This window comes from Gopherus flavomarginatus, chromosome 4 (assembly GCF_025201925.1).
Source record: "Gopherus flavomarginatus isolate rGopFla2 chromosome 4, rGopFla2.mat.asm, whole genome shotgun sequence".
In the NCBI taxonomy this organism is placed as follows: Eukaryota; Metazoa; Chordata; order Testudines; family Testudinidae; genus Gopherus; species Gopherus flavomarginatus.
Genome location: NC_066620.1, coordinates 215,422,047 through 215,447,529, shown reverse-complemented (window position 1 = coordinate 215,447,529; position 25,483 = coordinate 215,422,047). Strand labels below are relative to the sequence as shown.

The window sequence follows — 25,483 nt, the reverse complement described above, 5'->3', positions numbered from 1 at the left end:
GAAGACTAAGGACAGGGTAGGCCCACTGCTCAGTGAGGAGGGGGAAACAGTAACGGGAGACTTGGAAATGGCAGAGATGCTTAATGACTCCTTTGTTTCGGTCTTCACTGAGAAGTTTGAAGGAATGTCTAATATAGTGAATGCTTACGGGAAGAGGGTAGGTTTAGAAGATAAAATAAAAAAAGAGCAAGTAAAAAATCACTTAGAAAAGTTAGATGCCTGCAAATCACCAAGGCCTGATGAAATGCATCCTAGAATACTCAAGGAGTTAATAGAGGAGGTATCTGAGCCTCTAGCTGTTATCTCTGGGAAATCATGGGAGATGGGGGAGATTCCAGAAGACTGGAAGGGGGCAAATATAGTGCCCATCTATAAAAAGGGAAATAAAAACAACCCAGGAAACTACAGACCAGTTACTTTAACTTCTGTGCCAGGGAAGATAATGGAGCAAGTAATTAAAGAAATCATCTGCAAACATTTGGAAGGTGGTAAGGTGATAGGGAATAGCCAGCATGGATTTGTAAAGAACAAATCGTGTCAAACTAATCTGATAACATTCTTTGATAGGATAACAAGCCTTGTGGATAAGGGAAAAGCGGTGGATGTGATATACCTAGACTTTAGTAAGGCATTTGATATGGTCTCGCATGATATTCTTATAGATAAACTAGGAAAGTACAATTTAGATGGGGCTACTATAAGGTGGGTGCATAACTGGCTGGAGAACCGTACTCAGAGAGTAGTTATTAATGGCTCCCAATCCTGCTGGAAAGGTATAACAAGTGGGGTTCCGCAGGGGTCTATTTTGGGACCGGCTCTGTTCAATATCTTCATCAACGATTTAGATGTTGGCATAGAAAGTACGCTTATTAAGTTTGCGGACGATACCAAACTGGGAGGGATTGCAACTGCTTTGGAGGACAGGGTCAAAATTCAAAATGATCTGAACAAATTGGAGAAATGGTCTGAGGTAAACAGGATGAAGTTCAATAAAGATAAATGCAAAGTGCTCCCCTTAGGAAGGAACAATCAGTTTCACACATACAGAATGGGAAGAGACTGTCTAGGAAGGAGTAGGGCAGAAAGAGATCTAGGGGTCATAGTGGACCACAAGCTTAGTATGAGTCAACAGTGTGATACTGTTGCAAAAAAAGCAAACGTGATTCTGGGATGCATTAACAGGTGTGTTGTAAACAAGACACGAGAAGCCATTCTTCCGCTTTACTCTGCGCTGGTTAGGCCCCAACTGGAGTATCGTGTCCAGTTCTGGGCACCGCATTTCAAGAAAGATGTGGAGAAATTGGAGAGGGTCCAGAGAAGAGCAACGAGAATGATTAAAGGTCTTGAGAACATGACCTATGAAGGAAGGCTGAAGGAATTGGGTTTGTTTAGTTTGGAAAAGAGAAGACTGAGAGGGGACATGTTTTCAGCAAGTTTTCAGGTATCTAAAAGGGTGTCATCAGGAGGAGGGAGAAAACTTGTTCACCTTAGCCTCCAATGATAGAACAAGAAGCAATGGGCTTAAACTGCAGCAAGGGAGATTTAGGTTGGACATTAGGATAAAGTTCCTAACTGTCAGGGTAGTTAAACACTGGAATAGATTGCCTAGGGAAGTTGTGGAATCTCCATCTCTGGAGATACTTAAGAGTAGGTTAGATAAATGTCTATCAGGGATGGTCTAGACAGTATTTGGTCCTGCCATGAGGGCAGGGGACTGGACTCGATGACCTCTTGAGGTCCCTTCCAGTCCTAGAGTCTATGAGTCTATGTGCAATCACTTGAATAAGAACTAATTATTCCTAAACTAACATTAATATTTACCAAAAAATAGACCAGTTAAAAGAGATGCATCGAGATGCAAACACTGGGCAGCTCTGTCTCACAGTTATGATAACAGGAAGGCACTGGGCAGCAGTTGGGCTGCTCTACCCTTTATGCCCTTGAGCAGGAGCACAAGGACGTATGGCTGCCAAAAGAGTCTGATCTGAAGGGCATGAGTGCCAAGAGTAGCATATATTATATATATATATATATCTAGCCATAGACAAGTGCCAGAACTTTCAGTTTACATAGATTGAGATCTACTTCCCTCTTTTCAGTGTGTTATATATTGCTCTTTTATTTCTAATTGCCGCCTTCACCATCCCTGCTAAAGTTGTCCTTTTTCTTGAACATGTAATTGTGACTTTTGGGCCATCTAATAAACTTTTCGTTAATTCCTCCCAATTCTCAATTAAATTTTTCTGTTTATGAATAAAATTGATCAGGAGGAGAAAGTTAATTTTCCTCAGCTGTAGGAAACTTGCCATTTTAAAGCACCAAATATATACATATGTGTGTGTGTGTGCGCGCTCTCTCTCTCTCTCTCACACACACACACACACACACACACACACCCCTTTAAAATGGCAAGTTTATATATATTATATAATTATATATATATTCCTAGGTGGCTTCTCCTGTGTTTGCCTATACTGAATGTAAATCAGATCATGATCACTGGTCCTTAGGCAACCACAAGCTTCCAGTCCAATGATCAGTTCATACTTACCTACCATAATTATGTTCAAAATAGAGTTACTTCATGTAGGATGCAATATATTCTGTGTTTAGAAAATTATCGGTAATTTTAAAAAACGCTAATGATGATTTACGAATGGATGCATGAGATCTCTAGCATATTTCCTCCAAACTGAATCCCCCATAACACCACAAATTTTCTTTCCGTACACTACACAGAGGTGCCATTCTCTGGTTACATATAGGTGATTAAACACAGTGAGTGAGTATTCACATTTAATCTTTGGAAAATCTATAGTGCCAGAAGCTGGTTATTCAGTAGTTTTATTGGAGAATAAGGTTTCAAATAAAGATTTTAATAGTTTACAAATGAGGCATTCGAAATAAAATAATCCTAGGCTTCTCTTTTTAGTAAGTTCCCCAGCTGGAGGACTGGCCCATTTGAGTCAATTGTAATGGAAGAAGGAATTCTTCGGCTCTAGGTACAAATCCAGATTAATAGTGACAAAGTCACCACTTGATAGCTAATAAACGGGCTACATTCAGTGAATGTGTCAGTCCTGTTCCTAGGGGACAGGCAGGGGCAGCTCCAGGCACCAGCACACCATGTGCATGCTTGGGGCGGCAAGCCACAGGAGGCGGCAGTCAGGCTGCCTTCGGTGGCATGCCTGTGGGAGGTCTGCCGGTCTCGCGGCTTCGGTAGCAATTCGGTGGTGGGTACACCGAAGGTGCAGGACCGGCAGACCTCTCGCAGGCAAGCCGCCGAATCCACATTACCAGCGGACCTCCCGCAGGCATGCCAGCGAAAGCCCCCTGATTGCCGTGCTTGGGGCAGCAAAATACATAGAGCCGCCCCTGGGGACAGGAATAGATATCAGCAAATTAACATCACCATTAGCAAGAGTTGGCACCCCTTATTTGCAGTCTCAGGGTATGGCTACATCTGGAATTTCAAAGCGCTGCCCCGGCAGCGCTGCGGGAGCGCTGCCGCGGCAGCGCTTTGAAGTGTGAGTGTAGTCAGAGCAGCAGCGCTGGGAGAGAGCTCTCCCAGCGCTGCACGTAAACCACATCCCTTACGGGTGTAGCGTGCAGCGCTGGGAGCCGCGCTCCCAGCGCTGCTGCCCTGATTACACTGACGCTTTACAGCGCTGTATCTTGCAGCGCCCAGGGGGGTGTTTTTTCACACTCCAGTTGCAGCGCTGTAAAGTGTGAGTGTAGCCAAGGCCTCAGCAGAGAGGCAAAGAACTGCTGAGGCATGAAGACTAAACATCCTTCTCATTTGGAGATGATCCCTAAACATCAGGTTTGAGGCACATTGAGGCAGCTTCTATTGCAATTGCTTATGCTGTTAATAATCATTGGATGAGAAGCATTTCACTCTTCAGGGCTATCAATCCAACACTTATTAAAATGGCTAAAAGTTTACTTAAGTTTTTAAAGAAAGTTCCCCCAGCTGAAACACTTACCTTCAGTGTGTAAACTCCCATTCTCCCTGGGACCTTATAGAAAATGCCCTCTTCCCCTCGGGAGTTTGTATGCAGCATAGCATTCAGACATGCAAGAGGAGAAGTCCCACTGAAAACAAAAGCACAGGATTAGCCTCTGATGTTGAAGGAACACTACTAGAGATGATGTTTACTTGGTCAATATTAGTCCTATTAGTCATTTGCTGAGAAACAGGCGTGAGACACTAATGGCCTCTCATGGCCTTTAATATGTAAAGTATGTAGAGGTGGAGTGAATCCAGCCCCAGGGGGGAGAGGAGCTGAAGTTGCTATATTCAAGCAACGTTAGGACCGATTCAATATGCACTTGTCCCTGTCCAGGAGGGAAAATTCCAGCCAAATTTAATACCTCAGACCCTCTCTTCAAATCCTGAGCTAACAAAGTAAACATACCCATGGACAGCTTTGTTTTTAAAACACCCTAATTTATTAAAATCCTCCATCTTCAAACAGTGAAATTAGAAAATCTGTAGGAGAAAGTAGTACAAAGTCTAATTAGATGCAGAGAGCGAGAGAGAAAGAACTTAATCTGCTCCTGTTGAGTTTTCCTTGAGTTGGGCGCAGAGGAGAGACATGGGCTTGCTATATTGTAGTGGAGCCAAAATAGGAGACAAACAGCTACAATAACCTCAGCTGGGGCTTTTTGGGGGTAAGAGGGGAAAGAAGGTGGGCAGAAGGCTGAAACTTGGGTGGGAGGCTAGCTTCAGAGCAGTCAAACTTACTTTCAAAAACAGATAAATATTCAGATCGCTATTAGGAATTTATTCTTGGATTCGCTGTGAGCTGTATGCTATGTGGAAAAATGCCAGGTGGAGAGATACCAAAAGCTGTGTGTGTGTAATTATGCACTGTAATGAAATAAGAGATGAGGGATAAGGAAAGGAGAGGAACTATGATATGCTGCCCACTGAGAAAACTAGTATAAAGTCTTTGGATCCTTAATTCTGGGCCACTAGAACTGAAACGGGGAGACCCATATGAGTGTTTTTCCCTGCTAATCCTGCTTTTTTCCCCTACGCAATTTACATTTCATATTGCTAAATTTGCAAGCAGAAAAGTTGGGGGGATAGGGCATGAGACAAGGAATCAAGGGGTCTGGCTTCTATTCCCAAAGCTAACACAGATTAGGTCTGTGAGCTCAGGTAGGTTACTTATCATTTCTGTAAAACAGAGAATGATACTTACCCTTTATGGTTAACAATTTTGAGATCTACATATGAAAAACACTATGCAAGAATTAAGTACTGGTAAGAAGCTTCTATCTTCCAGTCCCCCACCGCTTCTCTACTGGAGCTGCTTACTACTGAGAAACTGTAAACTGATTCAATATTCCAGATAAGATACATTTTTCATCTTTTAATTTGCAGTGAATAAATTTTACTATAAAAGTAACAAAATTAGCCTTGTAGAAGTAAAGTCAACTTGTACCTTCCCCTCCCTCCCACCCCCCTGGCCCCATTTGGGATAGGGGTGAGAGGGGAAATCTGGGGCAGAAGACAGTACACCGGTGGTTCTACCAGCACATATGCACTCCAGAATTATACATTAACATATTAAGTACTATAGTTATAAAGATAAGACTGTTTAGTAGTTCATTATCATCGATTTCTATTATAGTAGCATGCAGAATCCCCAGACAGATCTGGGTTCCATTGTGCTGGGTGTTGTACAAACACACAGGAAGAGACAGACTCCCCAAAAACTTGCAGTATAGGTTAGGAGTAGACAACACACAAATGGTATACAAAGTGGAGAGTCAGTGAGAATTTATTATTAGTGAACTTTTATACTGCTGTAGTGCCTACAGGCCCCAACTGAAACGGGGGCCCCATTCTGCTAGGTACTGTGCTAACAGTGAGAGACCCTCCCTGCCCTAGAGAAGTTACAGTTTGTATAGATAAGACAATGGCAGGGAGGGGAAACAGATGCACAGATACATGAAGTGACTTGCCCCACTCACATAGCAGGACAGTAATAGAGCCAGAAATTTAATCCAAGTCTCCTTAAAAACCCTAAATTTTAAGGACAAAGGACCACTAGATTATCTAGTCTGACTTTCTATATAAACACAGGCTATAGAATTTCATCCAGTTACTCCTGCACTGAACCCAATGATCTGAGTTCTGTCACAAATATAGCCATGGATTCTGCAGTCTGCTAATTCGGTTCATGAAACTGGTTTTCTGGAGAGCTTTTGGAAACAGATTTGTTTGTAAAATGCCTATCACACCTTACATCTCTAACTACACTTTTGGCTTTACTAATGCTGTGGGCATATGCAATAGTTCTCATAAATTTCACTTCTCAAAGCTCAAAAGGGATGGTAACTTTGTTACCTGCTAAACTATTAGCCACAAAGGTCTACTCCATTCTTTCAATATATAATTATTTACAGGATTAGTCAGCCTGATCCACATATCCAGTATGCTCCGGCATTGTGTCTAGATCCAGAAAGATCTTCAGTACAGAATAAAAAGCTTCACAACATTTCTGTGTCTGTCATCTTAACTGTCTAAGGAAGTGTTAACCTAGATCAGGGATCAGAAACCTTTCAGAAGTGCTGTGCCGAGTCTTCATTTATTCATTCTAATTGAAGGTTTTGCATGCCAGTTATAGGGCTTGTCTACATCACAAAGTTGCAGCGCTGGTGAGGGGGTTACGGCGCTGCAACTTAGGAGGTGTACACATCTGCAGGGCATCACCAGCGCTGCAACTCCCTGTTTGCAGCGCTGGCCGTACTCCCGTTTTGTCTCGGGTGTAGAGGATCCAGCGCTGGATCAAGTGTAGACACTTACCAGCGCTTTTCTTGACCTCCGTGGAATAAGCAGGTATCCCAGCATACCTGAGGAAGCCTCTGGTAATCAAGCTGGTCTCCTTCCCCGGTTTGCTCTCGCGTTCCCCGAACCCCGAGCAAGCAGGTCTCCTTCCCTGCGGTTTGCAGGGGGGTTCGGGGAACGCGAGAGCAAACCGCGGCGAAGCTGGTCTCCTTCCCCGGTTTGCTCTCGCGTTCCCCGAACCCCCGAGCAAGCAGGTCTCCTTCCCTGCGGTTTGCAGGGGGGTTCGGGGAACGCGAGAGCAAACCGCGGCGAAGCTGGTCTCCTTCCCTGGTTTGCTCTCGCGTTCCCCGAACCTCCGAGCAAGCAGGTCTCCTTCCCTGCGGTTTGCAGGGTGGTTCGGGGAACGCGAGAGCAAACCGCGGCGAAGCTGGTCTCCTTCCCCGGTTTGCTCTCGCGTTCCCCGAACCCCCCTGCAAACCGCAGGGAAGGAGACCTGCTTGCTCGGGGGTTCGGGGAACGCGAGAGCAAACCGCGGGCAAGCAGGTCTCCTTTCCCGGTTTGCTCTCGCGTTCCCCGAACCCCCCTTGAAGCCGCCCAACAGCGCTGCAGTGTGGCCACATCTAACACCACTTGCAGCGCTGGTTGCTGTAAGTGTGGCCACTCTGCAGCGCTGGCCCCATACAGCTGTACTAATACAGCTGTAACAACCAGCGCTGCAAAATTGTAGATGTAGACATACCCATACATTTTAATGTTTTTAGAAGGTCTCTTTCTATAAATCTGTAATATATAACTAAACTATTGTTGTATGTAAAGTAATAAGGTTTTTTAAATGTTAAAGAAGCTTCCTTTAAAATTATATTAAAATGCAGAGCCCCCCGGACTGGTGGCCAGGACCCGGGCAGTGTGAGTGCCACTGAAAAATCAGCTTGCGTGCCACCTTCGGCACGCGTGCCATCGGTTGCCTACCCCTGACCTAGATGAACTTTCCAGCTATCCCATTATTGTCCTTCATTGCAGCACCTGTAGGCTTCCTTGGTGCGACACTGCAGAGTGAGGCAAACACACAAAGCCAACGCTGAACTACCTTTATTAACAAGCAGGAAGAGAAACAGTATCCAAATACATCTGATCACTTGTCCAAAGTTTATAAGACAACAACAATAATTGAAACGCCTAAGCAGCATCTATGAAGTATCATAACATCCTGAGGAAATTGAGACCAACACAGCACATCAACCCTTATCTAGCAACTGTACCAAGTGCAGTGCCAAGCCTGAAAGAGTGTGTGCGCACACAGAAGCAGCCACGTTGTGGCCAATGTGCTATAATTTTTCCATTTCTAGAAGCCAGTGTTTTATCCATGGCTGTTTCCACATCAGTTTAGAAAACACTGGGGCCTTGCTCATAGCTACTATGTTATTCGTTATTTCTGTATGTCTACACTCATTCTCGTGTGTTGACTATTCCCCAACATACCATGTTTATCAATTCTTTGGACAGGTATCTTGTGTGTGCTTGTGAAGCTCCATGTATATTAGGCACTATGTTAAATAAATTTCTGCTTGCTGTCCTCTTCAGGATTATTGCTTTCAAAGTTTATCACACCCACTGAATAGCTGTATACTGAATATATTAGCTTCCATTGACTCATTTGCTAATTTCCATTGGTACTTATAACCACTTTCCCCCTACACTCATGCCTCAACTACGATCGTGTGTACTGAATCAGCTTGGAAGTTTATTTGGTAGCCTTCAAGTATCCACATTTCCCTCACTTAATATCTTCTGAAAATGTAACATGCTCCTTATCCGCTCCTTCAATTCATGAATGAAAATGTTAAGAATGATAAAAACAATAAGGAATCCGGTGGCACCTTAAAGACTAACAGATTTATGTAGGCATACTCTTTCATGGGTTAAACAAAATCAATCAATAAAAAAAAATCAATTCTTCAGATGCCACCAGACTCCTTGTTGTTTTTGTGGATACAGACTAACACAGCTACTTAAGAACGATAATTCTTCATTCAAAGAAGAGAGAGTCAACATCCAATATAATAAGATAACTTCTATAGCTGAAAAATGTAAATAAGTATATTCACTTTTGGGGGGAGGCTGCTGTGAGGGTTAACTAAATAGCATTTATAACATGCTACAGGAGGACAAAGTGCAAAGGATTGTTAAGGGCAGTCAGTAACAGAAATGAGAAAAAGAGTACTCAGGAGTTCTGGGCTCTCAGCCCTCTGCTCATTCCTCTAAATGACTTGACTGTTCAGGTGAGTTATGGACATCCTGATATTTTGTGAGAGTGGCCAAATTTAAATCTTCATTAGTTTAGATTAAGATATACTAAACATTCTAAAAAATTTAAATTAAACAGAGAGACCTAACAAATGCCTGTTGTGCACACATGCCTCAATGATCTCAATGAGATTAAAGAAAACCAAGTTTCAACAAAAGTGGTTCATCAGAGTTATATGTGAACAAGGTTTCTGGCTGAAACATGTCCCCAAATGGTTTTTGTTTCTAAATGTGTATATGTTTGCAACGCTAACATAGCTCCATGGAAAATTTCAATCCAGGGGGGATTTGTTTATTGGAGTAATTGTCCACACTTTATATTTAGAAATGGTTTATAACAGAATAGATGTTATAAACATCTTACAGACATGAGAAGTATATATTACAGATTGGCAGAAAGTGTTGTAGATGACTATAAGCAACTTATTCACCTGTTGAACTAAATTAACTATGACATCTATTAAACATTAACTCTAGTTATAAGTGGAACCTTAATATAAAGTGTCGGAGTAATGAATATGTATACATTCATTACACATAATCAGTGCAATTTGGGATTTTTTTTCAGTTTATGCTTCTGAATACTACTAGCTTTGTTTATTTTTTAAATTAATTTCCCCTCCTTTACTCTGTGTTTTTGCATCGATTACGTAGATATGAAGAGTGTTTTCAGTTTCCCTCCATACAGTTTTTTGCATTCACAACTGGAGAACACAAAAAACTTGAGGTGAACCATTTGATTAAAAGTGCAGTTTAATTTGTCTATTTACTGGAATATCTGAGCATGGTGGCATCTTAAGAATTGATACTGTCTGTACTAACTTCCAAACTCTCGAATGTACAGTTACAATTCAGAAAAAGCTGTGAAAGTTAAAAAAATCGAAGTTATAAAGCATGCGTTAAACTTACTTCACTCAGAACAAGACAACTCGCCTTCAAAATTACCAAAACAAAGAAGTGCACATAAATATACTATCATGCAAATCAAGCTTTTGCTCACACATTTCAGGTTCACAAACAGCTCTAATGTTAATTTTAAGATACTAAGCATTCCCATGCTGTTAACTTAATTGACATCCTCCACAAACTTCACAAGCAGATTACGTTTCAAATTTGCATTGCACTCTAGTGCTAATGCAAACAGCATGCACAAAAAGGTAGATTCAACTAGTGAAAGCTTTAATGCTAATTATACAGCTACTACTCTGCTTATAGACCTGTGCATGAAGCAAGCTGGTTGGTTTCTTAATTAAGGCTTAATTATGCAGCTGTGAATTAAGTTCAATTAAACTTACATACAATGGTAGCTTTAGAACATTAGCAGTGAGTCTTACCTTCTGGAGTTGGATTGCAACCCAAAAAAAGGAAAGAGAGACCCCTTTAAAAAGGTAAGCAAAGCAATGATCTAATAATTAATATAAACCCTCATCCCCATCCATAAAAGACCTTTAGAGGAAGTGCATCACTGCACCAATACACATTTTTGGAACAGACTTCAGTAGTACCCAAGCTTGTGGAGACTGAATGTATAAAAGGAGCAGGGGTGGGGAGAGGGTGCACCTGTCCTCATATTATTTTCAGCTCATTTTCAGAGAAGCTCTGACACCGCTGTCAAGATGAAAGTGTAGTAACAAAGGAACTATGGGAGTTTTTCCATAGAGTTGCCTCAAGGTAGCAATTTGTGTTCTAGTAAGCCTCCTGTTGCTCTGGCTGGACAGGCAAAGCATATCTTAAGTCCAGGAGAAATGGGTGAAAGTAAATATACATTTCTTAAATAGAAAATATGGGTCAGTCAACCTTGATAGTGTCTCCAGTAATGAGTTGCCATTTACATTTGGTAGCACCTTTCATCTAAATGTATCCCAGAACACTTCACTGAATGTTCATTGACTCCTCTCTCGGCCCAGAACCCTGCAAGAGAGGCACCATGCAAGAAGATTGCAAGCCTAGGGTACAGTATATCTAGCAAGGGGACCTAAGAAGCTCACTAATCAAAGGACGGCTAATTAAGAGGGAGGCAGGCAGGGCGAGCAAGTCTCCTCCACTTGCAAGGACAGGAAGATCTTCAAAGAAATGGATCAGATTGATTCAGAGAGGACTCATTTTGGCCTAGGAGGGAAGGAAGTATAGCTTCTGTTACGGTGAAGTCTAGTTTATTTGGTTTCCATTTCATGGGAAACCAAAGACGACTACATTTTTCGTTAGGGACACACATAGGGTTCAAAAAGCACATTCCACAAGTGTCCTTTCGCATTTCTGCCCCAGACAACTTGCTGGCTCAAAATTAGACACCAAGTTCTGCAGAAAAGAGAACGATTGAGGAGTCATCTGATAATTTCCTATAGTGCTCATCATGACAGGATCTCTAAACGCTATTCGTAATGATGTACTATCCCATCTGCCTAAAGAAAAGCTCAGTACAATAGGTATAAAAGGAGCGAGTGTGGGGAGAGGGTGCACTTATCCTCAGATATAATTTTCAGCTCATTTTCAGAGAACCTCTGACACCACTTATTGGTGACAACCCCTCAGTTGCCAGCAAAAAGTTGTCATTATCCAGTAGTTGCTAATGAGCAGAAGGCAGGTTTGCATCACTGCAGCCAGGGAAGGAAGTGCTGTGACAAGCCTTCCCTGGGTGCAGCCCTGCAAATCTGCCTACAGGCCAGGCAGTACAGCAGCAGAGAGTGAGGACTGCAACCCAGATACTGAGGTTTCTGTGGTAAGTGGGAGAATAGGGGCTTGTGGAGTTGCGTCATACCTCACTCGCCCTGTGCTCTCTCAGGGTCAGGGCTCAGATTGTCCCAGCGCTTCCGTCCCTAGGTGCAGCCCCCTGGCATGGCACAGCCTGGAGAGCGCAAGGAAATGTACCATGTCCCTGTGTGCAGGCAGGTTTGCAACCAGGGAAGGCACATCCCGACACATCATTCTCTGCCTGCAGCTGGGACGTTTCTTCCAAAACATGTTAATAAGCAGCACATCATTGCCAATATCCAAATCCTATTAAAGTTAATGTCAGTGCGGAAGGATTGTTTCCTGACAAAATGCTGCTACTGACCAGAAATTGCCTATATCCGGATTGCTATTAAGTGGAAGCTATTGTATCTAGGATTTCTCTTCCCACCAAGGAGACAGCATACTCTGTTTTGTACAATAAATTACGACTCCACATGGCTTTATTGCAAAAACTGTTATTACAGAGTGGTATGCAATGTTGTAGCCGTGCTGGTCCCAGGATATTAGAGACATAAGGTGGATGAGGTAATGTCTTCTACTGGACCAACTTCTGTTTGGTGAGCAAGATAAGTTTCCAAATTTACACAGGTCTGCTTGAACCTTAGAGTTCTCAACTAAGACAACAGTGCAGGGAAAAGTTTCACAAATTACTGTGCCAAATACTTCTATGTATTTAGTTCACGCTGCACTGATTCCAAGTCCCTCTGAATAGGGAAGTCTTCTCTGACCCAAGAAAGAATTTTGATATGGAAACGACCCAGTCACCTGGCCTACATACTTTGTGGGTAATAGTAAATGTCCATTACATAATAACAGCCGTACTGGGTCAGACCAAAAGTCCATCTAGCCCAGTATTTGTCTACCGACAGTGGCCAATGCCAGGTTCACTCCCTCTGGGGCACCTAACAGGTAAAGATCAAGTACATTAGGTACATCACCACAATCTTTATGATTCTATGAGAAGGACAAGTATATAGAAGATTAGGTTTGGAAGGGACCTCAGGTGGTCATCTAGTCCAACCCCCTGCTCAAAGCAGGACCAACTCCAACTAAATCATCCCAGCCAGGGCTTTGTCAAGCCGGGCCTGTCATAAACAGATAGCTAAGGGTTAATGTCTCTTTCACCTGAAGCTCCTGACCAGAGGACCAATCAGGAAACCGGATTTTTTCAACTTTGGGTGGAGGGAAGGTTGTGTCTGAGTCTTTGTTTTCGGTCTGCCTGCTTTCTCTGAGCTTTGGAGAAGTAGTTTCTGCTTTCTAATCTTCTGTTTCTAAGTGTAAGGACAAAGAGATCAGATAGTAAGTTATATGGTTTCTTTTCTTTGGTATTTGCATGAATATAAGTGCTGGAGTGCTTTGATTTGTATTCTTTTTGAATAAGGTTGTTTATTCATATTTCTTTTAAGCAATTAACCCTGTATTTGTCACCTTAATACAGAGAGACCATTTGCATGTATTTTTCTTTCTTTTTAAAACCTGTTAAAGTTTTCTTTACTGGGAAATTTTAGGGAAAGTGAGTCTGTACTCACCAGGGAATTGGTGGGAGGAAGAAATCAGGGGGGGAGATCTGTGTGTGTTGGATTTGCTAGCCTGATTTTGCATTCCCTCTGGGTGAAGAGGAAAGTGCTTTTGTTTCCAGGACTGGGAACGGAGAGGGGGAGTCACTCTGTGTAGATTCACAGAGCTTGTGTCTGTATATCTCTCTAGGAGCACCTGGAGGTGGGAAGGGAAAAAGGATAATTTCCCTTTGTTGTGAGACTCAAGGGATTTGGGTCTTGGGGTCCCCAGGGAAGGTTTTTCAGGTGGACCAGAGTGCCCCAAAACACTCTAATTTTTTGGGTGGTGGCAGCAAGTACCAGGTCCAAGCTGGTAACTAAGCTTGGAGGTTTTCATGCTAACCCCCATATTTTGGACGCTAAGGTCCAAATCTGGGACTAAAGTTATGATATGGTGGTAGCGGTGGGATAGACAAAATCCAGAAGCCAGTAGGAATATTATTTTTTTCTCTTCTCTGCTAAGGGCTTTTTAGCAGAGAGAAACAGTTTGGGTTTAAAAGAGAATTTTTTTTCTACTCTCTCTGGCAGTTTTGTGGCTTGCATGTTAAGCAAGAAGCCATTACCAGACTGTTAAGGGTCTTTTGTCACACAATAGCCCTCCCATTAGGAGGCAAGTACCAGCACTATATACATGCAAATAAAGTGGTTTTTCTGGTTTCCTTTCATTGAACATTAGCTAGACAGAGAAAGGGAAAAAAGCATTGTTGCTAGGCAGACCCCAGGAGGCAACAGAGCCTGCAGTTCAGAAGATAAACACCGGAGGGCACCCCAACACAAGAAAACAGGAACCATGTCTACCAAGACAAAAATGGAGGCCGAAGAACAAATCAAAGAAGCTGAACACAGGCGACAACTGGAAAAAAGACAAAAAGAGGTGGAGCTGAAAGAAAAGGAAGAAAGCATCAAACTGGCAGCCTACCAAAGAGAACAGGCAGCCAAAGAGGCAGCACACAAAAGAAAACTAGAAGAAGAAGAGGCAGCCCACAGAAGACAGATAGAACTCCAGAGGGAAGCCCACCAACAGGCCATGGAATTAGAAAAGGCTAAGCAACAGACTCCAGCCAATCCTAACAACCCATCGCCAATTATTGCTCCACAGCACAGGAAATTTCCCACCTACAAGGCAGGTGATGACACCGAGGCCTTCTTGGAAAATTTTGAAAGAGCCTGTCTTGGGTACAGCATCCCTGAAGACCAGTACATGGTAGAATTGAGGCCACAGCTCAGTGGACCTTTAGCAGAGGTGGCAGCTGAAATGCCTAAGCAGCAAATGAATGACTATAAACTTTTTCAAACCAAGGCCAGATACAGAATGGGGATAACCCCGGATCATGCCCGTCAGCGCTTCAAAACCCAAAAGTGGAAACCAGATGTGTCATTTCCCAAACACGCCTACTACGTTGCAAAAAATTATGAGGCCTGGATATCAGGACACAATGTTAAAACCTTGGAAGAACTGCACCTCCTCATACAAATGGAGCAGTTCTTGGATGGTGTTCCTGAACACATCACATGGTACATACAAGATGGAAAACCCAAAGATCTCGCTGAGGCGGGGGAGATTGGAGCCAGATGGATGGAAGTGGCAGAAAGCAATAAAGCTACTGTCAAGGGGAACGATTACCCCAGGGGGCACACCGACCATAAACCCTACAACCGAGGACAGCCAAAGACCCCACATACCACCCAAGTAAAGCCACAGACACCCTACTCTTCCACCTCACCAGTCTCCAGTAACTCACCTCGGCCCAGTGACCCATCAGATGGAAGATGCTTTAAGTGTAATGAACTGGGACATATCAAGGCCAACTGTCCAAAGAACACCATGCGAGTGCAATTCATTACACCACCATCACACCAAAGATCCCCAGGCCCGGATGCCTCTCAAATACCCTTGGAGCGAAGGGAAAATTTGAGAGTGGGCGGAAAGAAGGTTACTGCGTGGAGAGACACGGGGGCACAAGTGTCAGCTATCCACCAATCCTTCGTAGACCCCAAATTCATCAACCCAAAGGCCAAAGTTACAATTTACCCCTTCATGTCACAAGCTGTAGACTTGCCTACAGCTGAACTGCCTGTCCAGTACAAAGGCTGGTCAGGAATGTGGACTTTTGCAGTCTATGACAATTATCCTATTCCCATGCTACTGGGGGAAGACTTGGCCAACCAGGTGAAGCGGGCCAAGAGAGTGGGAATGGTTACACGTAGCCAAACCAGGCAAGCTTCCAGACCCATTCCTGTTCCTGAACCATCCACAGACGCCCGTCTGGGTTACCAGAGACCCAGACAGAGGTAGTGGACCTGGATTCCATGCCAACCACTGAAACAGCCACAACACCTCCAGTCCCAGGCCCGGAACTGGAACAGCAACCAGCACCAGCAAGTGCAACCACATCTTCAAACTCAAAGCCAGAGGGCGCCAGCGAGCCAAAACTGGCGGAAGCAACAGACAGCCATACCCAAAAGGCTCAGCCAGAGCCTGAAATAACCTCAGGTGCACCAGCGGAGAGCGGTTCACCAGCAACGGAAACAACCCCCTCATCTACATGGCTTCCAGGGGGACCAAGCCCAAGTCCACAGTCTGAGGAAGAACTGGTGACCCCAGCCTCAAGGGAACAATTTCAGACTGAGCAGGAAGCAGATGACAGCCTTCAGAAAGCGTGGGCGGCGGCACGGAGCACCCCACCGCCTCTCAGCTCTTCTAATCGATCCCGGTTTGTTACAGACCAAGGACTTTTATACAAGGAGATTCTTTCTGGTGGACACCGGGAAGAATGGCAGCCGCAAAAACAGTTGGTGGTTCCAACTAAGTACCGGGGGAAGCTCTTAAGCTTAGCCCATGATCATCCCAGTGGCCATGCTGGGGTGAACAGAACCAAGGACCGGTTGGGGAAGTCCTTCCACTGGGAGGGGATGGGCAAGGACGTTGCCAAGTATGTCCGGTCTTGTGAGGTATGCCAAAGTGTGGGAAAGCCTCAAGACCAGATCAAGGCCCCTCTCCAGCCACTCCCCATAATTGAGGTCCCATTTCAGCAAGTAGCTGTGGATATTCTGGGCCCTTTCCCAAAAAAGACGGCCAGAGGAAAGCAGTATGTACTGACTTTAGTGGACTTTGCTACCCTATGGCCGGAAGCAGTAGCTCTAGGCAACACCAGGGCTAACACTGTGTGCCTGGCCCTAACAGACATCTTTGCCAGGGAAGGTTGGCCCTCCAACATCCTTACAGATTCAGGGTCTAATTTCCTGGCAGGGACCATGGAAAAACTGTGGGAAACTCATGGGGTGAATCACTTGGTTGCCATCCCATACCACCATCAAACCAATGGCCTGGTGGAAAGGTTCAATGGAACTTTGGGGGCCATGATACGAAAATTCATCAACAAATTCTCCAATAATTGGGACCTAGTGTTGCAGCAGTTGCTGTTTGCCTACAGGGCTGTATCATCCCAGTTTAGGGTTTTCACCATTTCAACTTGTGTATGGTCACGAGGTTAAGGGACCATTACAGTTGGTGAAGCAGCAATGGGAGGGGTTTACGCCTTCTCCAGGAACTAACATTCTGGACTTTGTAAGCAACCTACAAAGCACCCTCCGACACTCTTTAGCCCTTGCTAGAGAGAACCTAAAGGATGCTCAAGAAGAGCAAAAGGCCTGGTATGACAGACACGCCACAGAACGTTCCTTCAAGGTAGGAGACCACGTTATGGTCTTGAAGGCGCAACAGGCCCATAAGATGGAAGCATCATGGGAAGGGCCATTCACGGTCCAAGAGCGCCTGGGAACTGTAAACTACCTCATAGCATTTCCTGATCTCTTTGTCCTTACACTTAGAAACAGAAGATTAGAAAGCAGAACCTACTTCTCCAAAGCTCAGAGAAAGCAGGCAGACCGAAAACAAAGACTCAGACACAACCTTCCCTCCACCCAAAGTTGAAAAAATCCGGTTTCCTGATTGGTCCTCTGGTCAGGTGCTTCAGGTGAAAGAGACATTAACCCTTAGCTATCTGTTTATGACAGGGCCTTAAAAACCTCTAAGAATGGATATTTCATCCCCTCCCTAGGTAGCCCATTCCAGTGCTTCACCACCCTCCTAGTGAAATAGTTTTTTCTAATATCTAACCTAGACTTCCCCCACTGCAACTTGAGACCATTGCTTCTTGTTCTGTCATCTGCCACCACTGAGAACAGCTGAGTTCCACCCTCTTTAGAACCTCCCTTTGGGTAGTTGAAGGCTACTATCAAATCCTCCCTCACTCTTCTTCTGCAGACTAAATAAGCCTGGTTCCCTCAGCCTCTCTTAAGTCTTGTGCTCCAGCCCACTAATAATCTTCGCTGCCCTCCGCTGGACTGTCTCCAATTTGTCCACATCCTTCTTGTAGTGTGGGGCTCAAACTGGGCGCAGCACTCCAGATGAGGCCTCACCAGTGCTGAATTGAGGGGAATATGCACTTCCCTCAATCTACTGGCAATGTTTCTAGTAATGCAGCCCAATATGCTGTTAACCTTCTTGGCAATAAGGGCACACTGTTGGCTCATATCCAGCTTCTCATCCACTGTAATCATTCAGCAAGCACTGATTTTTCACCCCTCTGTACTAACGTGGCGCTGATATAAATATTTTAAGTTTTAGATCTATATATGTGTATACACTCACCTCAAAAATACTTTAGCAGCTTTTACTACGAATTTACCAAAAAGTAAAAATAAAACCAGCAGCTAACTCACAAGCCGCACTCAGCTACACTTTTCTCCCCATAAACATAAGCCCTTGTGAAGCTTCTTCTTAGCCAACAGCTTAGGTGAATAAATAGGCTTATTGATTTGCCCTGAATATCAACAAGCCTGAGCTATTGCAGATCAACTGAGGGAGTGGGAGGAAGAGTAGCTTTCAAAGCCAAGTATCACTGCATCTTAAATTGCTGGACCCATCTTTCAAAGAAAGGGAATTTAATACTGTTTGCTTATTGAGGATCACCACAAAATAAAAACTGCATGTGGTAATTAAAGCCCTGCTGAGCCCAGACTTTGGAATTTCCACTGAATAAAGGGGGTGAAAAGTCAGGCAGAGCTGCCAAGGGGTATAGTAAGAATCTGGTGATGTGTCTCCCTTGTTCAGTTAAGTTTTCACTTTATTATACGAGCCAGACTATTTTTATCCTGACTGACATAAGTACTAAAAATGCTTAAGGAACAGAACATAATAGGTGATACAAGATCATACTTTGCTAGCACTGTTATGATGCGTTTGCCCTTTTACTAACAAAGGTACAAAAAAATTCCAGTTTATGGAATAGCTGTGAACAACTCAAATAAAATTGATGTGCCCTCCAAAAACCTAAGGTATGCCAGAGCTTTTCACTTTGTGATCTAGGAGATGAACAAAGCATAGAAATGGATCTCCTGCAGTAAACCTTGGATCCTATTTCCAATTAAAAACAAATCTCTTAAAGGAGCCAAGGAAAACCTTTGTCCTTGTGATAAAGCAGCAATAGGGAGCAAGAAAGAACAACTCCCACACTGCTACTGGTGCCAATTTCCACTAGAAAGATCACCTTAAAGGCAGGTAACAGACAGAGCAGTGGATCAATCAATAGGATACATGCTCATTAGAAGATTCAAACTCCACAATGGAGCTAATACAAATCACTGTTCTATACCACTAGTGGGGCTAGAGTGACCAGTTTCTTCAATTTTCATAAACTTTAGATAGCAGCCAGCATAGAAGGCAAAATTAAAAAAGCATGTGCTAGCGCACAACAGACAAACCCAAATATTTTAATAATCATATTGCTCCAAGAGTGTGCAGATAATCTTCAAACACAGAGAATGTATTTTCTATCCTTATTTCCAGCAATCAGGCTCAATAAGGAAAACTCAACTAACATGCATCAGAGGGGCAGCCGTGTTAGTCTGGATCTGTAAAAGCAGCAAAGAATCCTGTGGCACCTTATAGACTAACAGACGTTTTGGAGCATGAGCTTTCGTGGGTGAATACCCACTTCGTCAGATGCATGTACTGGAAATTTCCAGGGGCAGGTATATATATGCAAGCACGCTAGAGATAATGAGGTTAGTTCAGTCAGGGAGGATGAGGCCCTGTTCTAGCAGTTGAGGTGTGAAAACCAAGGGAGGAGAAACTGCTTTTGTAGTTGGCAAGCCATTCACAGTCTTTGTTTAACCCTGAGCTGATGGTGTCAAATTTGCAGATGAACTGAAGCTCAGCAGTTTCTCTACTAACATGAATGAACTGGACAACAAACAGTTAAAAGAAGGGAACTAGACTCAGATGAGTGACAAGAAGAGAAAAAATGTCATGGAAGCACATAAAGGAAGCATATGCTTCAGCTGAGGAACAGAAAAAAATTCACCTTGTCATATACTATCGGTCAGACAAAGAAAGAATCTTCAATTAGGCAGAATATGGCTTTGATCTGAAAGACTCAGGTTCAAAACTAGAGTCTGAATCCCAATGCCCTGGGGTGGTGCAAAAAAATTCTGAAACATCAAATAAGAAGTAGAGATAGTGGCTAAATTTCTTTTGGACAACTAAATCCTTACATCCCCATGCGCTTAACCACGAGGCAACTTTGTAAATGCAGCCTAAAGTCTCAACTCCATATACATGGGCATTTACCTTTTGGATGTCATCTGTATAGTTAGAATATGCTACAAGCTATCTGTCTTCAAGAGGTTCCAGTTTTAATAACGGATATTTTATACCAAAAGTCACAAGAGTTAGACATGCCGACATGTAAAGAAGTCAAAATGAAGGTCTTTCACTGAGCTGAATAGGAACATATTACAACTCTTAGTTACAATGTACATTGGGAAGTGACTGCAATTTCAACAGGAGGCGTTTAAGGAGATTTATCCACCTCAGACATCATCTATCACGAAGACCAAAAGTCTACTGACTGCGATTAAGGGATAGCCTACATTGTCACTTTCAGTACTGAAACTTTCCTCACTCAGAGGTGTGAAAAAACACACCCCTGAGCGATGCAAGTTTCAGCGCTGTAAAGTGGCAGTGTAGATAGTGCTGGTAGCTATTCCCCTTGCAGAAGTGGTTTTTAACAGCATTGGGAGAGCTCTCTCCCAGCCCTGGAGCCGCGACTACACAGCCAAGTTAAAGTGCTGCTGTCGGCCTCGTATGCATATCCTACGAATCAAGTGGGATTACACTTGCACTTATTTAATTAGCCTCTACTTTTTCCAGTTTCTTCTCTGAATATCTACAAAAAAATTACAAGTGATGGGAGATGCTCTAGATCCAGGTTTCTTCCTTCATCATGGATGATGCATCCATGAAAGGTTGTCTTTACACTGCTTCCATCCTTCCTTTTCCCTGAAGGCATTACTGGCACTGATGGTGATGGTTCCGTTGCAGCCACTGACTAGTGAAACATCTGCACAGGATCTCAGTACTGCATCTATGGTTTGAAAATGCTCGTCCCTCAGAGCTATTAGAGGTGAACAGCAAATTTCCCTACGTTGTTGCAATAGTTTGTGGCCAGGTATTCTATACTTTTGCACTCCTAGCAGTCTCTGTCAGAGGATGTACATAGCCTGAAAGGCAGAGAATGAGAAGTAAACTCAGCATGGCTTGTCTTGCTTATGGAAGAGGCAGCACTGGAAAGCCTCACCGTTGTCTGTATTACCAGATTGGTGTAAGAATGAAACCCCATTTCCTGTTTTGTTGCTAACAAACACGCACATTTCAATTTCAGAACTAACAAACATATTTATCAGATGACTGGAATATAGGGCCCCTCGTTATTCTCAGTCTAGGGATGAATAAGCATGAAAACTACCAAAATACCATCTCACACCTAAATTTGGCCTGCCAGCTTACAAATGAGGCACCAGTGGGAAAAACATTATACCGATGCCCGTGCTGTATCCGTGATGTGCTTAAGTACCAGGCGCAGTCACCATTGCTGTCAATTAAGCACCAAATTCAGTTCTGATACTCTGTTGGTAAAAAGTGTCAATTAAACATTTAATATTCCATTTTGTGTTTGCCTTGCAGCACTAATCATCTAACACTGACTCCACAATTCTGCCAATATCCTCACTAACACAAATAAATGTATGCAGGCTTTTTGTATGACCTCTATTACAACAGTAACCAAGTACTTCGCAAACACTAATTTATCTTCCTCAGGGTGTGGTGAAGAATCATTCCATTTTATAAATGGATACCAGGCAGAGAGACTATACCCTTGACCAAGGCCATTCAGGAAGTTTCTGTCAATGCTGGGAACTGAACTGAGTTCTTCTCAATCCCAAATCCAGGGCGTGAACCAGAAGATTAATGTATAAATTATTTTCTTAAACAATATGATTCTTTAACTATTGGCTGCCTGCCCTCCTCTGAGTAATATATTTTAAGAGGATGTTGGCAATTCATGCCTTTATCCAACTTTGATTCCTTCCAAGCCTGTACATTTAATTCACAGAACTGCAAATTAAAGGGTAAAAGTCATACTGATTTTCTGATAATATAAACAAAGGAGGAATATGAGCATACCAGGATCATCTGCATTATCTCCTTGAGCACGTAAATATTTGATATTTCAAAACAGCCAAATTTCTTCACTTACACACAATATTCCCTTTTCTTCTGTTTTGCTTTCACAAAAATCAAGAGTAAGAGCTGTTACATCAACTACTGGATGTTAAATATTATGTCAGACACTGAAGCAAGACTAAAGCCAATAGTATTAATGGTTTTAACATAGGTCTTGGTGCAGTTGGATGACTCAGAGTCTAAAAAAAGGAGGGTCTCCTGCACACTCCAAGCTATTTTTTGCAGAAAACCACCACACATATACACACAGAAAGTTCATTGTGTGTCTCATGAACTAGAAAAGCAAAATACATGCTTCCAAAACTAAGCAGCAATTTTTAAACATACTAGCATTTTGGGTGATGCGTCAATCCATAATCCCAACTAGAGCTGTCAATTAATCACAGTTAAATCACACAATTAACTCAAAAAAATTAATTATGATTAAAAATTAATTGCGATTAATCACAGTTTTAATTGCGCTGTTAAACAATAGAATATCAATTGAAATTTATAAAATATTTTGGATTTTTCTACATATTCATAAAGTATTCTGTGTTGTAATTGAAATCAAAGTGTATTTTTTTATTACAAATATTTGCACTGTAAAAATGATAAACAAAAGAAATAGTATTTTTCAATTCACCTCATACAAGTACTGGAGTGCAATCTTTGTTGTGATAGTGCAACTTACAAACGTATATTTTTGTTACATAACTGCACTCAAAAACAAAACGTAAAACTTTAAAGCCTACAAGTCGACTCAGTCCTACTTCTTGTTCAGCCAATCACTCAGACAAATAAGTTTGTTTACATTTATGGGAGATAATGCTGCCTGCTCCTCAGTTACAATTCACCAGAAAGTGAGAACAGGTATTTGCATGGCACTTTTGTAGCCGGTATTATAAGGCATTTGTGTGCCAGATACGCTAAACATTCATATGCCCCTTCGTGCGCTACCATGCTGATGACTCTCGTTAAAAAAATAATGCATTATTTAAATTTGTGACTGACTCCTTGAGGGAAAATTGTATGTCTCATGTTCTGTTTTACCTGCATTCTGTCTCATATTTCATGTTATATGGGAGACTTGGAAATGGCAGAGATGCTTAATGACTTCTTCGTTTCAGTCTTTACTGAGAAGTCTGAAGGAATGTCTAATATAGTGAATGCTTACGGGAAGAGGGTAGGTTTAGAAGATAAAATAAAAAAAGAGCAAGTAAAAAATCACTTAGAAAAGTTAGATGCCTGTAAGTCACCAGGGCCTGATGAAATGCATCCTAGAATACTCAAGGAGTTAATAGAGGAGGTATCTGAGCCTCTAGCTATTATCTCTGGGAAATCATGGGAGACGAGGGAGATACCAGAAGACTGGAAGGGGGCAAATATAGTGCCCATCTATAAAAAGGGAAATAAAAACAACCCAGGAAACTACAGACCAGTTAGTTTAACTTCTGTGCCAGGGAAGATAATGGAGCAGGTAATTAAAGAAATCATCTGCAAACATTTGGAAGGTGGTAAGGTGATAGGGAATAGCCAGCATGGATTTGTAAAGAACAAATCATGTCAAACTAATCTGATAGCATTCTTTGATAGGATAACGAGCCTTGTGGATAAGAGAGAAGCGGTGGATGTGATATACCCAGACTTTAGTAAGGCACTTGATATGGTCTCGCATGATATTCTTATAGACAAACTAGGAAAGTACAATTTAGATGGGGCTACTATAAGGTGGGTGCATAACTGGCTGGAGAACCGTACTCAGAGAGTAGTTATTAATGGCTCCCAATCCTGCTGGAAAGGTACAACAAGTGGGGTTCCGCAGGGGTCTGTTTTGGGACCGGCTCTGTTCAATATCTTCATCAACGATTTAGATGTTGGCATAGAAAGTACGCTTATTAAGTTTGCGGACGATACCAAACTGGGAGGGATTGCAACTGCTTTGGAGGACAGGGTCAAAATTCAAAATGATCTGAACAAATTGGAGAAATGGTCTGAGGTAAACAGGATGAAGTTCAATAAAGATAAATGCAAAGTGCTCCCCTTAGGAAGGAACAATCAGTTTCACACATACAGAATGGGAGGAGACTGTCTAGGAAGGAGTATGGCAGAAAGAGATCTAGGAGTCATAGTGGACCACAAGCTTAATATGAGTCAACAGTGTGATACTGTTGCAAAAAAAGCAAACGTGATTCTGGGATGCATTAACAGGTGTGTTGTAAACAAGACACGAGAAGTCATTCTTCCGCTTTACTCTGCGCTGGTTAGGCCTCAACTGGAGTATTGTGTCCAGTTCTGGGCACCGCATTTCAAGAAAGATGTGGAGAAATTGGAGAGGGTCCAGAGAAGAGCAACGAGAATGATTAAAGGTCTTGAGAACATGACCTATGAAGGAAGGCTGAAGGAATTGGGTTTGTTTAGTTTGGAAAAGAGAAGACAGAGGGGACATGTTTTCAGCAAGTTTTCAGGTATCTAAAAGCGTGTCATCAGGAGGAGGGAGAAAACTTGTTCACCTTAGCCTCCAATGATAGAACAAGAAGCAATGGGCTTAAACTGCAGCAAGGGAGATTTAGGTTGGACATTAGGAAAAAGTTCCTAACTGTCAGGGTAGTTAAACACTGGAATAGATTGCCTAGGGAAGTTGTGGAATCTCCATCTCTGGAGATATTTAAGAGTAGGTTAGATAAATGTCTATTAGGGATGGTCTAGACAGTATTTGGTCCTGCCATGAGGGCAGGGGACTGGACTCGATGACCTCTCGAGGTCCCTTCCAGTCCTAGAGTCTATGAGTCTATTATAGCAGTCGCGGATGATGACTCAGCACGTTAGTTTTAAAAACATTTTCACTGCAGATTTGACAAAGCGCAAAGAAGGTACCAATGTGAGATTTCTAAAAATAGCTACAGCACTTGACCCAAGGTTTAAGAAGCTAAAGTGCCTTCCAAAATCTGAGAGGGATGAGGTGTGGAGCATGCTTTCAGAAGTTTTAAAAGAGCAACACTCTGATGCGGAAACTACAAAACTCAAACCACCAAAAAAGAAAATCAACCTTCTGCTGGTGGCATCTGACTCAAATGATGAAAATGAACATGCGTAAAGAGATTGTACTATAGTACTTGTATTAGGTGAATTGAATTGAAAAATATTATTTCTTTTGTTTTTATATAGTGCAAGCACTTATAAACAAAAATAAATATCAAGTGAGCATGGTACACTTTGTATTCTGTGTTATAATAGAAATCAATATATTTGAAAATTTAGAAAACATGCTAAAATATTTAAATAAATGGTATTCTATTACTGTTCAACACTGAATAATCGTGCTTAATTTTTTTAATCGCTTGACAGCCCTAATCCCAACTATACATATAAAATGATGGAGTCTAAATTAACCGTTTCCATTCAAGAAAGAGATCTTGGAGTCATTGTGGATAGTTCTCTGAAAACATCCACTCAATATGCAGCGGCAGTCAAAAAAGCGAACAGAACATTTAGAACCATTAAGGGATAAATAAAGAC

The 25,483-nt window shown here is 42.6% G+C and overlaps 1 protein-coding gene across 7 annotated transcripts in view; it reads right to left on the bottom strand.

The window, feature by feature from the left end:
- The window catches only part of ASXL2 (ASXL transcriptional regulator 2), a 245,057-nt gene that overhangs the window by 148,418 nt on the left and 71,156 nt on the right, over positions 1–25,483 (bottom strand). For all 7 annotated transcript variants that reach the window (XM_050948704.1, XM_050948702.1, XM_050948703.1 and 4 more), the window contains one exon: positions 3,987–4,095. In XM_050948704.1, the coding sequence (XP_050804661.1) occupies positions 3,987–4,095 (109 nt within the window). The remainder of the gene's footprint in view (positions 1–3,986; positions 4,096–25,483) is intronic.